The 13,837-nt window shown below is 43.7% G+C and overlaps 1 protein-coding gene across 2 annotated transcripts in view; it reads right to left on the reverse strand.

The window, feature by feature from the left end:
• Positions 1–422: 422 nt before the first annotated feature.
• plpp3 (phospholipid phosphatase 3) overlaps positions 423–13,837 on the reverse strand; it is a 185,336-nt gene continuing 171,921 nt past the window's right edge. For both annotated transcript variants that reach the window (XM_038794167.1, XM_038794166.1), the window contains exons 5-6: positions 12,175–12,351; positions 423–854 (exon numbers count right to left, since the gene is read on the reverse strand). In XM_038794167.1, coding sequence (XP_038650095.1) covers positions 738–854; positions 12,175–12,351 — 294 coding nt within the window. In that variant the 3' untranslated portion in view covers positions 423–737. The remainder of the gene's footprint in view (positions 855–12,174; positions 12,352–13,837) is intronic.

The raw sequence follows: 13,837 nt of genomic DNA on the forward strand, positions 1-13,837 counted from the left end.
AAAAAACATAAAAATATAAAATACTAACAAATGACTTACTGTGATGTTTATTATTGATGCAAGTGGTTCTAGCTGTAGTTTTATCAAAACTCATTTCCCTACCCCCCCAGACAAAAGCTTACAATTGTCTTACATAAGTTGACTACATACAAAATATGTTTTTTAAAAAATCAATGCTATTTTTTAAGCAGCACTTTGTAAATAACACAGGTCGAAACACATATAAACAGTTTTAATTGCAGAGGATAAAATATCTAAAAAAAAGTTGCTTCAGAAATAATATTTTACATAGTTATCTTGTTTTAGTTTTTTTTTATATATTTATATATAAATATGAAAGTTTTCTGCCGTGGTTCTCATTTATAATGAGGCAGCCACTATTATGATTTTGCACATGGTATTTATTGTTCAGTTTTTTTTTCTTTTTGTTGATCAAATACACTCATTCATTGGTGGTCAGCCTTGACCAGTTCAAAACAAATTCACAAGCTTGGAGTTTTCATGTCTTCTGTGCGGTTTTTGTGGTTGATGTGAAATGCTGCCATGGTACATACCCACAGGACAGTGAGTGAAAATGTCTTTCTCCCTACATTCTACTGTCTGATGAGATTAGAGAGCAGCAAACATGCTGTTCAGCAGTCACTATTTTACCTTTTGATTTTTGTATTAGCTTCTGTCCATTTTGTTTTTTTCTTGTTGATGTCATTAGTTTCCTTATTGTAAATAAGACCATGATGTCACAGTCCATGATGGTTGTTCCTGTCAGTGATGTCCACGGGTGTATTTATCTCTCTTCTCACTGGTGGAGGGGGGATTTTCATTTTGGGTTTGAAAAGATTGGTCACGTAGAAGGCCTGTGGGGTCAAGAACGTTATAGGTTAGATGGCTATAGTTGTAATGGGTAAAACACGATTAATCAACAGGCTATTACTCTTAAAGACTGGCTTTCACCAGCAGTGTAATTGTAAGGAAATTAAAATGTATAAATAACTTTAACTTCTATTGGTCTTTTCCCGTGTAATCCATTCATTTTTCTTTGAATTTTCATTAAAACTGTGAGTACTAATGTCATGATGGGAAGAAATCTGTTGGGAACTAGTTGACCTTACAGAGAGAGAAACCCAGACATCAGCTGCATAGGTGATTCAACAAGTGTGTCATTTCCACTGTATTTGATACCAATTCATCTTACCCAGGCTGCTCCTTGCCAATTTCCCCAACTAATTTATCAGAAAAGAAAGAAAGAATTATACTCACATATTCCTCAGCAAGATCCTAGACATTTTACACAATGTATTAACCACAAAGTCCAATTACTGTTGTTTCTTTGGCAAACATGTGAAAACTGACAATCATAATTTTTTGTGCACTGGCAGGTTCTTATAAGTGACTGTTTCCTCTTACACACTTCTATGACAACACATTTTCCAAAGATGATTTTCTGTTGACTGTATACTTTGCCATGAAAGTATGAAGTGGCCCCATGGAGAATCTTGTGCACTCCCAGCTATCCCCTACTGCCCACCGCTCCATTCCCATCATTGCACAAGCTGCCCATTAATTATCTGCCTATTGTTCAAGAGCAGACACCGTGCTTAACAAACCAAAAGCACTGCACATTGTTATACTCTATCATTGCAAAAATATGGTGCCATGTAGGCAGAATTTCCCCCATCAGCATTGAGATCTGGAGGCAATTTTGCCCATGTATAGAATTGAATTAACCTTGACAACAGCATAGAAATCTACTTTTCTTCAACTGGACGGTCAGCTGGACACTCAGCAGAAGAACATATTATTTGATGTAAGATAGGGGATAACAGTGGAGCACAGTGTATGTGTGCATTTCAGTTAACATTGTTTCCCGTCATTTAATTTTGTGCAATGATTTTGGACATTGCAATACTACTACATCTGGAGTTTTATAACATTTCCTTCCATATGATTAACAGAGAAAAGCATAAGGTCAAGTTTCTGTGTTTTTTTTGGTTACGTACATATAAAACTTGAGCAACTGATGAATCCTGCGGAGTTCACTAGCTGGAGATCTTGATTAAATCCACTTTCCCAATCATGGCCACACAAAGAGCAGGTTACAGCATGGAGGCAGGCTGCCAGAGGCTGCCAGAGACAGTCAATGAACGGATGCAATATAAAATTAACTTCCTGGTTGCCCGGTTACATCAGCGGACATAGTGTGAAAAAGCCAACACCTGACAATCCCAGGAGGCAGCCCGGGAACAGGACAATGCAGAAAGGCACAGAGCTGACAGGAAGCTTTTACAGTTCCCAACAGACCATCAAAAAATTTAAACCCAGATATGTGCACCCATTCCTCTCCCACTTCCCTGTCATTTATTTGTTTTATTTAATTATTTCTAAATACCATATCAATAAAATATTTTCAGTGATCAATCACCACAGTTCACATGCAGCATGTTTGGAAAAAGATGGGACATTCTACTGATAACCACCTTTCACTAATTTGTTCTATTACTGTGTCAAAGGTCAATGTTAAAAGCTTTATACACAAGACATTTTACAAAGCAAAATCATTTCTCAGTAAGAGCACAATTGCTGTGTGCATGTATTCTAAAATATCAGAATGCCTATTGTATATATTGCAATATTTTAAAACATATTAACATTTCTCCTCTGGCTAAATGTTGTGAAGATTGAAGCCACCATCTTCGACTCTCATCAAAATCTCCATACACTTACAACTGACTCTACTCTCCCCAGCTATTATCTCTGGCTGATCCAAACTGGTCACAACATGGCATTCTATCTGACCCCAAGCTGAACCTCTGACCCCATATCCTCTCCATCACAAAGACACTATACTTCAGTATGGCACAGCACTCTTCTATCCGACTGAGAAGATTATGAGGTCAAGCCTTCAGTACAGAGGAAAAACTGTATTGTCGGAAGTGCTCCTTTTCAAAGAGACATTTCACTAAGATTTCACTCACCTGTTCGGGTGAAGATAAAAGATTCCATGCCACTATTTGAAGAGCAGAGAATCTGTATCTTCCCGAACATTGATCCCTCAACCGACATCATCGAAACAGTTTAATTTAATCTCATGGCTGTTGGAGAACCTTGCTCTGTATAGATTGGCTGCAGCATTTGACAACATACTAACCGTAAGTGTACTTGGCTGTCAATTGATTTGGGACTTATTAAGGACATTAAAGATACTGATGCAAATTTTTTCTGACTTGTGTGCTGAATCCACTCACAGATATACAAGAACATCACAACCTTTATAACCGTTATTCTGTGAAATGTGCAGGGCAACAGGAGTTTCTGACCTGCAAGTAAATCCACTTGACAAATGCTCTGCCCTTCAGATGTCATTAGCATATTGTGCATTCACACAATATGCTGGTCAGAGGACATGTGTACTCTCTATTAAGTACAATAAGTTGGTTTGAAATGGCCTTACATTATTTTAGGCACATTCTGCTTCCTGTTCTTAACAATCCACACCCATCAGATAAACTTAAGGGGCTGTAACTGTTCCCGTATTTCACAATCCAATTACAATGAATTGTGCCTAGCCATCATTTCCCCTCTTTTCGCAGTCATGAATGTGTTCAGAGTCTCTTATCTTAAAAGACATTCGCATTTCATATCAATGTCTGTGAAGTGAAATTCAGGCCAAGTGCAGACCATGTATTTTATAACAGTTATCAATATTATTGACATGCAACAGAAATTTGAAATCAATTTTTTTTATGTTTCTCACAATATTACGGGAAAGGATTGCTTTTAGAAAGGGTGGGTGGTGGGGCAGCGGGGGCCGATGTTTGGTTAAGTGAGAAGGTTAGTTATGCATCAATATTTTTGAAAATCATTTAAAAAGTGGCCTAAATGAGACAAAAGTCAAATATTCGTATCCTGTAAATCCACCCCAACCCCTCTTCCATTCTGTAAGAACTCTGGATTATAGGCTATCAACTGGACACTGCACATGAGGGTAGCCAACCACTAACAGATATGTCATATCACTCTAGCAGAGCTCATCCCCAAGGTACCTCTCCTTCACAATGGAGGAACTAATTTGGCAGTTGGGACCCTTATACTGAATCTTACTGGTATAGGGCACACTTCAATTCTGTTAACGCTGTTGCTTGCGGCATGCAAATTTGTTTTGGAAAACAAATGTATGCTGGACATTTTAAAAATTAAGTATTGGATCCAATAACAGTTTGAAGCACTGCACTTAGAAATTGAATCTCAAAGTGATAGGATATAAATCCAAGATCATGTCAAAGTTTTATAAAAGTAATAATGGCATAGAATAGATTAACTATACGGCAGAGTATAGAATCCCACAGAATCCCAACAGTGCAGAAGGAGGCCATTCAACCCAACGAGTCTGCACTGACCCTCTGAAAGAACACCCTACCTAGGCCCACTCCCCTGCCCTATCCCCGTACCCAACCTAACCTGCACATCTTTGGACACTAAGGGACAATTTACCATATCTAATCCACCTAGCCTGCACATCTTTGGACTGTGGGAGCAAACCGGAACACAGTCATCCAAGGTCGGAATCGAACCCGGGTCCCTGGCGCTGTGAGGCAGTATTGTTAACCGCTGTGTAAAATTCCTGTGAAATTCGGAGTTCTAACAGTGCGGGAGATTGACAAGGCTGTATTACTGCGCAATCAGACTAATGGTGCCATCCAATTCAAAAGGTTCCTTTTGTATGAAATGTGCTGCTTTTGAAAATTAATTTTCAGACGAGACAAAAGGTGCATTTAAAACAGTTTCAAATTGGAATGCAATGAGTTGCTTTCTACTGTAGCGTGCCAGTGATAACCGTGTTTATAATCGTTACCAAGTGATCATTAGAGCTATGAGTAATGGAGAACCCTTCCAACATCTGGGAGGTAGAAATGCATGAGTCAGCCCTGACAATCTCAGCTCCGGCAAAACAGTGTCGTATAACAGAGATAGACAAGAGGGTAAAGGTCACAGTTTACTACTGCATTATTAAGCAGCCACAATGTGTTCAGGAAGAATGTGCCTTTTAGTCAGGATATGATGAGCTACAGATGAAAACATTCAGATTCCTTTAAGTGACGCTTAGCATTAATCAGATATTTATTAAAATAATGAGTTTTTGACCTCATTGGCTGCTGGTTTCCCTATGTGACACAGTACATTACGCCCAGAAATGACATAATTTAGTTGGTGTTGAAATTTTGGAGTTTGGGGATTAATTATGGTCTGTCATTTATGCCTCATATTTATCTAGGTCAGAGAAAGAAAAAGAAATCACAATCACACTCGGCTTCCGAAAAGAACTGAAGTACCTGAAATATCTGTAGGTTCATAATGTTTCAGTTTTTAAAAATCGCCAGCCGTGATTTCCGGCACGTGCACCCCTGCCGGCAGCAGGATTCTCCATTCCTGCAGCTGACCAATCAGGTTTCTCATTGTGGCCAACCCACACCATCGGGCATGGGTGCATTGCCGGCGGATCCCGGTCGACGGAGAATTCCACTGAATATATTCCCAGAGCAGTCATGCTATGCAACAATGCCCCTGGAGGCGTATTGCAGAACCTCAGTTTGAATCAGCACACTGTTTTCCAAACTAACGGGGATTTTCAACCACTTCAACTGGTTAGCCATCAGCCCTTGTTTCTTTTCATACCCTATGATAATACATCCTTCCCTGAGGATTTGTTTGTTCAGACTACTTATAGCATGTCTCCATTTTGTTCATATTGAAATTGTACTTAAACTATCTCAGATTGTAGAGGACACGTTACTGGTGTTTGTATTGAATACTAATTTGAATACTTTGAATTTAATTCAAGTCCATCACATTGTTTAATGTAAGCATTTATACTGCAGTACCAACATTTTGAAATTTTGTGCAGACTTGGAAGTTATGACCTAAAAATAAGAAAAAAGATCTCTTTGTATCGTCATTCATGTAACTTCATTCACCCAATTGCACTGTCATCTGGCAATTATTTTCCAGAACATTTCACAGAACGATACTGAACTGAGCCAAAACTAATCATTGCTAGAAATATTGTGCGATGAAGAACATTCATAATTGCAAAGGATTACTAAAAAGAGGATGTGGATTTGATTTGACTGTATATTAGTTTTCTTTTTGATACATTATATTCTGTGGAGAATATTATTGGTGAACTGTACTCAGGCTGCACAATGATGCTGAATTATTTGTTCGGAGTACATGTCAAGGTCTGTACATGGAAGGAAATGTTATAAAATTAACAGTTACTATGTCTCAACAATCACATCTTTATTTCCTCAACCACCCATCAAGTCTTTCAACAACACCTTCCAAATCCGCGGCCTCTATCACATAGCAGTCAAGAGCAGCAGGCACATGGGAACGGCACCACCCGTAGGTTCCCCCTCCAGGTCGCACGCCATCATAATTTGGAACAATATCATTGTTCCTTCACTATCACTGGGTCAAAAACCTTGAACTGCATCCTTACCGCACTGTGGGAGTGCACACACCAGATGGACTTAAAAAGGCAGTTCACCTACCCTTTCTCAAGGACAATTAGGCATGCCCAAGAAATGCTGGCCTTGTCTGCAATGCTCACACCCCAGGAAAGGAGGGGGGGGGAAATACCCTTCCCATAAAAATAATCAAACAATACTAAGCATTGTCATTCCTTATTTCCAGCTTCATAGAGATATACAGATAATAGGATCAGTCGGCCATTTAGCACATCGAGCCTGATCAACCGGGGCAGCACAGTAGCACAAGTGGATAGCACTATGGCTTCACAGCGCCAGGGTCCCAGGTTCGATTCCCCGCTGGGTCACTGTCTGTGCGGAGTCTGCACGTTCTCCCTGTGTCTGCGTGGGTTTCCTCCGGGTGCTCCGGTTTAATCCAAAGTTGAAAGACATGCAGGTTAGGTGGATTGGCCATGATAATTTCCCTTAGTGACAAAAACGATTAGGTGGGGTTACTGGGTTATGGGGATAGGGTGGAAGTGAGGGCTTAAGTGGCTCGGTGCAGACTCGATGGGCCAAATGGCCTCCTTCTGTACTGTATGTTCTAACCACTCAATGTGATCATGGCTGATCCTCTATCTCAATTTCATACCTCCGCTCTTTCCCCATACCTTTAGATGCCTTTAGTATTTAGAAATCTATTTCTTCCTTAAATATATTCAGTGACTTCCCTCACTGTCAGTGAATTCTGTGGTCGAGAGTTCCACAAATCCACTGCCATCTAAATTAAGAATTTTCTCCTTCTCTCTGTCCTAAATGGCCTACCCCATATCCCGAGGCTGTAACCCCTAGTACTAGATCCTACCAACCAGGGGAAACATCATCCCTGCATCCAGTCTGTCAAGCACTGTCAGAGTTTTATATGTTTCAATTAGATCCCCTTTAATTCTTCTAAATTCCAGTGAATATAGGCCCAGTCAACCCAATCTCTCCTCATACAACAATCCTGCCACCCCAGGAATCAGTCTGGCAAACCTTCACTGAACTCCCTCCATGGCAAGTAAATATCTCCTTAAGTAAAGAAATCAAACTGCGCACAATGCTCCAGGTGTGGTTTCAAAAAGGCCCTGTGCAGATGCAGTAAGACATTTCCACTCCTGTACTCAAATTGTCTTGCAATGAAGGCCAAATTATTATTAGCCTTCCTAACTGCTTGCTGTACCTGCATGCTTGCTTTCAATGACTGGTGTACAAAGACACCCAAGTCCCTTTGTGCATCAATATTTGCCAATCTATCATCATTTAAATAATACTCTGCTATTCCGTTTTTCCTACTGAAATGGATAACTTCACATTAATCTACATTATACTACATCTGCCATGTATTTGCCCACGCACTCAACTTGTCTAAATCATTTTGAAACAGCTCTCCTTCCTTCTCACAATTCCACCTAGTTTTGTGTCATCAGCAAACTTGGAAACATTACATTTATTAATAATAATCTTTATTTGTGTCACAAGTAGGCTCACATTAACACGACAATGAAGTTACTGTGAAAATTCCCCAGTCGCCACACAACGCCGCCTGTTCGGGTACACTGAGAGAGAATTCAGAATGTCCAATTCACCTAACAGAACGTCTTTCGGGACTTGTGGGAGGAAACCAGAGAACCCAGAAGAAACGCACACAGTCACGGGGAGAAAGTCCGGACTCCGCAAAGACAGTGGCCCAAGCTGGGAATCGCATCCGAATCCCTGCCGTCTGTGAAACACCAGTGCTAACCACTGTGCTACCATGCCGCCCATTTGATTTTCTCATTTAAATCGTTGATATACAGATTATGAATAGCTGGGGCCTTAGCACTGATCCCTGCAGAATCCCACGAGTGACTACCTTCAACTCCAAAAAAGAACCATTTTTTCCAACTCTCTGTTTCCTGTCTGCCAACCAATTCTTAATCCATGCCAATATATTGCTCCAAACCTTTGCACTTAAATTTTGCACACTAACCTCTCATATGAGACTTTATTAAAAACTTTCTGAAAATCTAAATACACTGCATCCATTACTTCCCCCTTATCTATTCTACTAGTTACATTCTCAAAAACTCCAAACATGATTGCCCTTTCAGAAGTCCATGTTGACTTTGGCTAATCCGGTTGATATTTTCCATATGTCCTGTTATCACATCCTTTATAATAGACTCTGACATCTCCCCTATTATTGATGGGAGGCTAACCAGTCTGTAATTCCCTGTTTTCTCCCTCCCTCCATTTTTAAATAGCAGCTTTTCATTTGCCATTGTTACATTTCCAATCCTTTGAGGCTGGTCCAGAATTTAAAGAATTTAGGAAGATGACAACCAAAGCAGTTAAGTACATTATCTGTCTATGAGAGCCAAAGAGATGGAATTACCTCATGTTCGGAGACTAAGGGTAGGATTCTCCGGTCCCCCAGCCACAGCGGCGGGTCATTCGCTGGCGGTGAGATTCTCTCTTCCCGCCGCATGTCAATGGGATTTCTCAATGAAGCCACAGCATGTCGCTGGGAAACCTGTGGGCAGCGGTGCGCTGCTGGTGGGAAAAGAGAATCCCAACAGCTAGAGAATTCCGGCCCAAGTGCCGTCATTTCAGGATGAATGTAACTCAGGAACTGCAATGTCTCACTGCATGATTCGGTATGTATGAAGATCTGTATTCAGAATTACATCTGGTTCAGTTTTAAAGAGGACATATTTCCTTCCAGTAGCTAAATCCAATGATGAAATGCACCTAATAATGAAATCTGTGCAAAAGCTTCAAGGTGCAGCTCAGCCGGAGTATTAGTGGGTGTATGTAGGAAATAGACTTCAAATGTAGCTGTGAAGCATACATGTCTCATGTATATTTCAAAATCGGTGATCCTAAACATCTTCCTTTCATGCCCAAAGCTTATAGAGTCCTTGGGCGTAATTCTCCGCAAGGCCCGACGCCGTTGTGAAAACCGGAGAGGTTCACGACGGCGTCGGAAGCCTCTCCCGGCCCCCTATTCTCCCCCCACCGGGCCTTGTCCCTGGCTTCAAGGCCCGGCGCGCCAAGAATGACGCCACGGCGGTGCCTAATGACGTCAGCCGCGCATGCGCGGGTTGGGCAGCTCAAACCCGGGCATGAGCGGTTGCTGTCTTTTCCCTCAGCCGCCCCGCAAGATGTGGTGGCTTGATCTTGCGGGGCAGCGGAGGGGAAAGAGTGCATCCCCTTGAGACGCCGGCCCGACGATCGGTGGGCACCGATCGCGGGCCCGTCCCCTCCCGAGCATGGTCGTGGTGCTCGATCCCCGATCCGCCCCCCACAGGCCCCACACTTACCTGGCGCGCCATGTTCACGACAGCAGCGACCAGGTGTGCTTGCCGCCGTCGTGAACAGGTCGGGAACGGCAGGCCGCTCGGCCCATCCGGGCCGGAGAATCGCGGGCCGCCGTGAAAAAGGGCGGCCCGCGTTTCTCCGAGCGGCGTGTCGCAAAACCGGACACGCCATTTTGGGGGGGTGGGGGTGGGAGAATAGCGGGAGGTCTGCTCCCGCACCGCCCGCTATTCTCCCACCCATCGTGGTTGCGGAGAATCGCGCCCATAGAGTTTTACAGACAGAAAGAGGCTTTTCAGCCCATTGTGTTTGCGCTAGCCATCAAACACCTATTCTAATCCTATTTCAAGCACTTGGTCCAGCCTTCTGTATATATTATAGGTGCTTCATGTGCTCATCTAAATGCTACTTAAATGATGTGAGGTTTCCTACGTCTACCACCCTTTCCGGTCAGTGAGTACCAGATTCCCACCACTCTCTGGGTGAAAATGTTTTTCCTCAACCTGCTCTAAATCTCCTGCCCATGACCTTAAATCTACTCCCCCTGTTTACTGACCCCTCTACTAAGGAGAAATGTTCCTTCCTACCTACCGAGGGCGAGATTCTCCCATATGGGGAGAAATCGTAAAGGCTGGCGTCAAATCCGGGCGGGTTTGACGCCAGCCCCCACTTCCCGACCGGGAACCGATTCTGGTCCCCGGTCGGGGCTAGCATCCTGACGCCGTAAACTCCGGCATCGCGGGCTTAACGAATTTCGTTAAGCCCGCTTGCCAGAGTTAGCGCCGGCTGACGCGTCATATGACGTCAGCCGCGCATGCGCGGATTGGAAGACTCCAACCCGCGCATACGCAGATGACGTCATCGCGCATTTGCGCGAAACCCACGCATGCGCGGGCCGGGATGCCCCTCAGCCGCCCCGCGAATGGATACTGCGGGGCGGCGGAAGGACAAAGAGTGCGCGAGCATCGGGCCCGCTGCCCGCAATCGGTGCCCACCGATTGCGGGCCCATGGCACCCTTGGCACGGCCGTTGTACTGCCGTGCCAATCGGTGCCATGGTTTTAAAAATCGAGAGTTTACGGCCGTTTTTACGAACGGCCAGACCAGGTGTGTTTGCCGTTCGTAAAAACAGCCGTAAAGGGCTGGGAACTCGGCCCATCGATCAGCTGAGAATCGCTGCCGGCCGTAAAAAAACGGCGGCAGCGATTCGTATCGGGAGTCGGGCGTGGGGGGGGGGGGGGGAGAAAACTAGAATATGTCTAGTTTCATAATCTGTGTTTATCACCGCATACCACAATGTATTAGCCTCACAATGTGTTCAAATGTCTGATCACTGAATTGAGATATCCTAATCAGAACAATTGAACTCAAGGGTGAGCACAGTGGGCAGCACGGTGGCACATAGTACTGTTGCTTCACAGCGCCAGGATCCTAGGTTCGATTCCCGCTTGGTTCGTTGTCTGTACAGAGTCTGCACTTTCTTCCCATATCTGCGTGGGTTTCCTCCGGATGCTCCGGTTTCCTCCCACAAGTCTCGAAAGATGTGCTGTTAGGCAATTTGGACATTCTGAATTCTCCCTCTGTGTACCCGAACAGGCGCCGGAATATGGCGACCAGGGGCTTTTCACAGTAACTTCATTGCAGTGTTAATGTAAGCCTACTTGTGACAATAATAAAGATTATTAAATGGACAAACCAGATTTTCCACGGCAGCTGACGGTGTACAGTAAAATATTCACACACGTCTTAACTGCGGTACAATGACTTATTGGTCCTACGTAAATATTATTAGTTCACAATGATATGTGGACTTAACTTAAACTACATCAAAGTGTCTGTTGCTTGGTGTACTTGTCAGTAATATCTGGCTTGTAAACTTTCGCTCTACTGGAGAGTTAAAGCAAAGATTAAAATGATATCAACAAAGGTTTGCTGCTGTGATTTTGGTCACTGAACAAAAAAAAGGCTGCCGATGAGATTTTAATCCATGCCGCCTTGTTTCCTTTCCGAATTGCCTTTCTCCTTTCAGTGGGTATAAATTATAGTCTTGGAGCAGAATGAGTATAGATGTACCCTCCAAATGTAATGCTGACCTCAACTAAAAGAAGCTGTAATCAACTGTTCCCCAAGCATCATGAGCACACAGACTTGAGCCAGCAGTACTTTCTCACAGGAAAAAATTGGCAGGTATAATGAAAGTAGGTAATAATTTCCATTCTCCACATTCCCTCTGTTCTCCGTTCTCAGGGAGCTGTGATTGCTACGTTTGGTCAGATTTGAAGCTTGATTCATGGTCACTGAGGAACAGCTCTAAACTCTCAAAAAGAGATTCTTCTAAGAAAGGATTGCAAAAGCAATGACGTAATACTTACTATGAAATAAGCCACCAGGGCTCCCTGCACAAAGCCAGCCAAAACATCTGTGGGATGATGCTTATGGTCTGAGACACGAGACAGCCCAGTGTAAAAAGCCATCATCACCAGTGTGAACTGGAGCAGGGGTCGAAGGAGCCTGCCTCCTCTCCATGTGAACCGGGCCTGCAGATAAAACTGAGGAGACAAAGAGAGGAACATTTAGTTTCTAAAGTCAATACTACTTTCTCAAATGTCACACATTTTAATGTCATCATAAAAATGGACTTTATACAAAAAACGTTTCACACCGCTACCACCTATCACTTGAGGTTGTTGAGATGCCATAAAACTGGCTAGTGCACTGTTAACCCACACCTGTTCCTTCAATGAAGGAAGAATGCAAACCTTATGCTGCCTGCTGATTGCCATGATTGGAGCATGCATTCAGCACTAAGCACGCTTCTGACTGCCTGCAAGCTTAACCCCAGGTGCAAAGTTGTGACAGGCTAGAACCATTAAAGTAAGCCTTCTAGCAGCTTGGATCATAATCATCTCATAAAGGGGAGGTGCACTTTGACTGGAACAGGTGCTGGAAGTGGCTGGGGAAGAGAGTCTGTGCAGAAAGTACACATAAAGATTGTGTATTAAGGCAGAGCGTATACTGCAAGGTTCACAGTTCTTGGAGCAATAGGAGGACAGGAGAATAGAGATTTTCTATCAACAGAGCACCAGAAGGCCCTCTAGATGTACTCTGAGGGCAGAGTCTTGTGACGGTTGTTTTGTTATGCTCTTGACGTAGCATAAGCTGCTTCCTTGATGTACACTCTGACAAAGGAAGGTTCAGACTTGGATTTGACTCTCCTGTTAATCCTGCTATAGCTACACAGACTATCTAACCAGTCTGCTGCAATCCACGTGGTGGGTGTGATGTGTTTCAATCAACCCTGTGTACTCACTGAATGTCTCCACTGGAAAGAGGAAGATCATGTGTGCTGTGTCCTTATATATGGGTTGGTGTTGCCTTCCTGTGGTAGTGTCACCTATGTGTGTCTTGAATGCCCATTGGTCGTGTCCTATCTTACTGGCCTATTGGTTGAATGCCTGTGTCTAGTCAAAGTGTATTTATATTAACCCCTTGAAAAGTGAAAAGTGAAAATCGCTTATTGTCACGAGTAGGCTTCAAATGAAGTTACTGTGAAAAGCCCCTAGTCGCCACATTCCGGCACCTGTTTGGGGAGGCTGTTATGGGAATCGAACCGTGCTGCTGGCCTACTTGGTCTGCTTTCAAAGCCAGCGATTTAGCCCTGTATGCTAAACAGACCCTTGTGTGTTTACAGTGATGCATATCACCACAACGGTGGCAGGGGTCTCAGCCGCTGGTGAGAGAACTGGAGTGACGCCATGTTTTCTCTTTTCGGGAAAGTCCGTCACATCTTGTACCTTCCTACAGGATCAAAAAATGCCCAGCGAGACCTGTTAGTAAATTAGAGGCCGGCAGCTCTTCTGTACTCAAGCAGTTTCACCAGGGAGCTGGTGGTTGCTTCCAGTACTGCCCCCCCCCCCCCCCCCCCACCCACCCCCAGCCAAGGCCTTGGATCAAGGAGGGATTTAGGCATAGGTGAGCGATCACAGAAAGGGGGATGCAGAGTAGTGCGCTTGACAGTAAGGGCATGGCTCTGTC

Source organism: Scyliorhinus canicula, chromosome 4, assembly GCF_902713615.1.
Source record: "Scyliorhinus canicula chromosome 4, sScyCan1.1, whole genome shotgun sequence".
Classification (NCBI taxonomy): domain Eukaryota; kingdom Metazoa; phylum Chordata; class Chondrichthyes; order Carcharhiniformes; family Scyliorhinidae; genus Scyliorhinus; species Scyliorhinus canicula.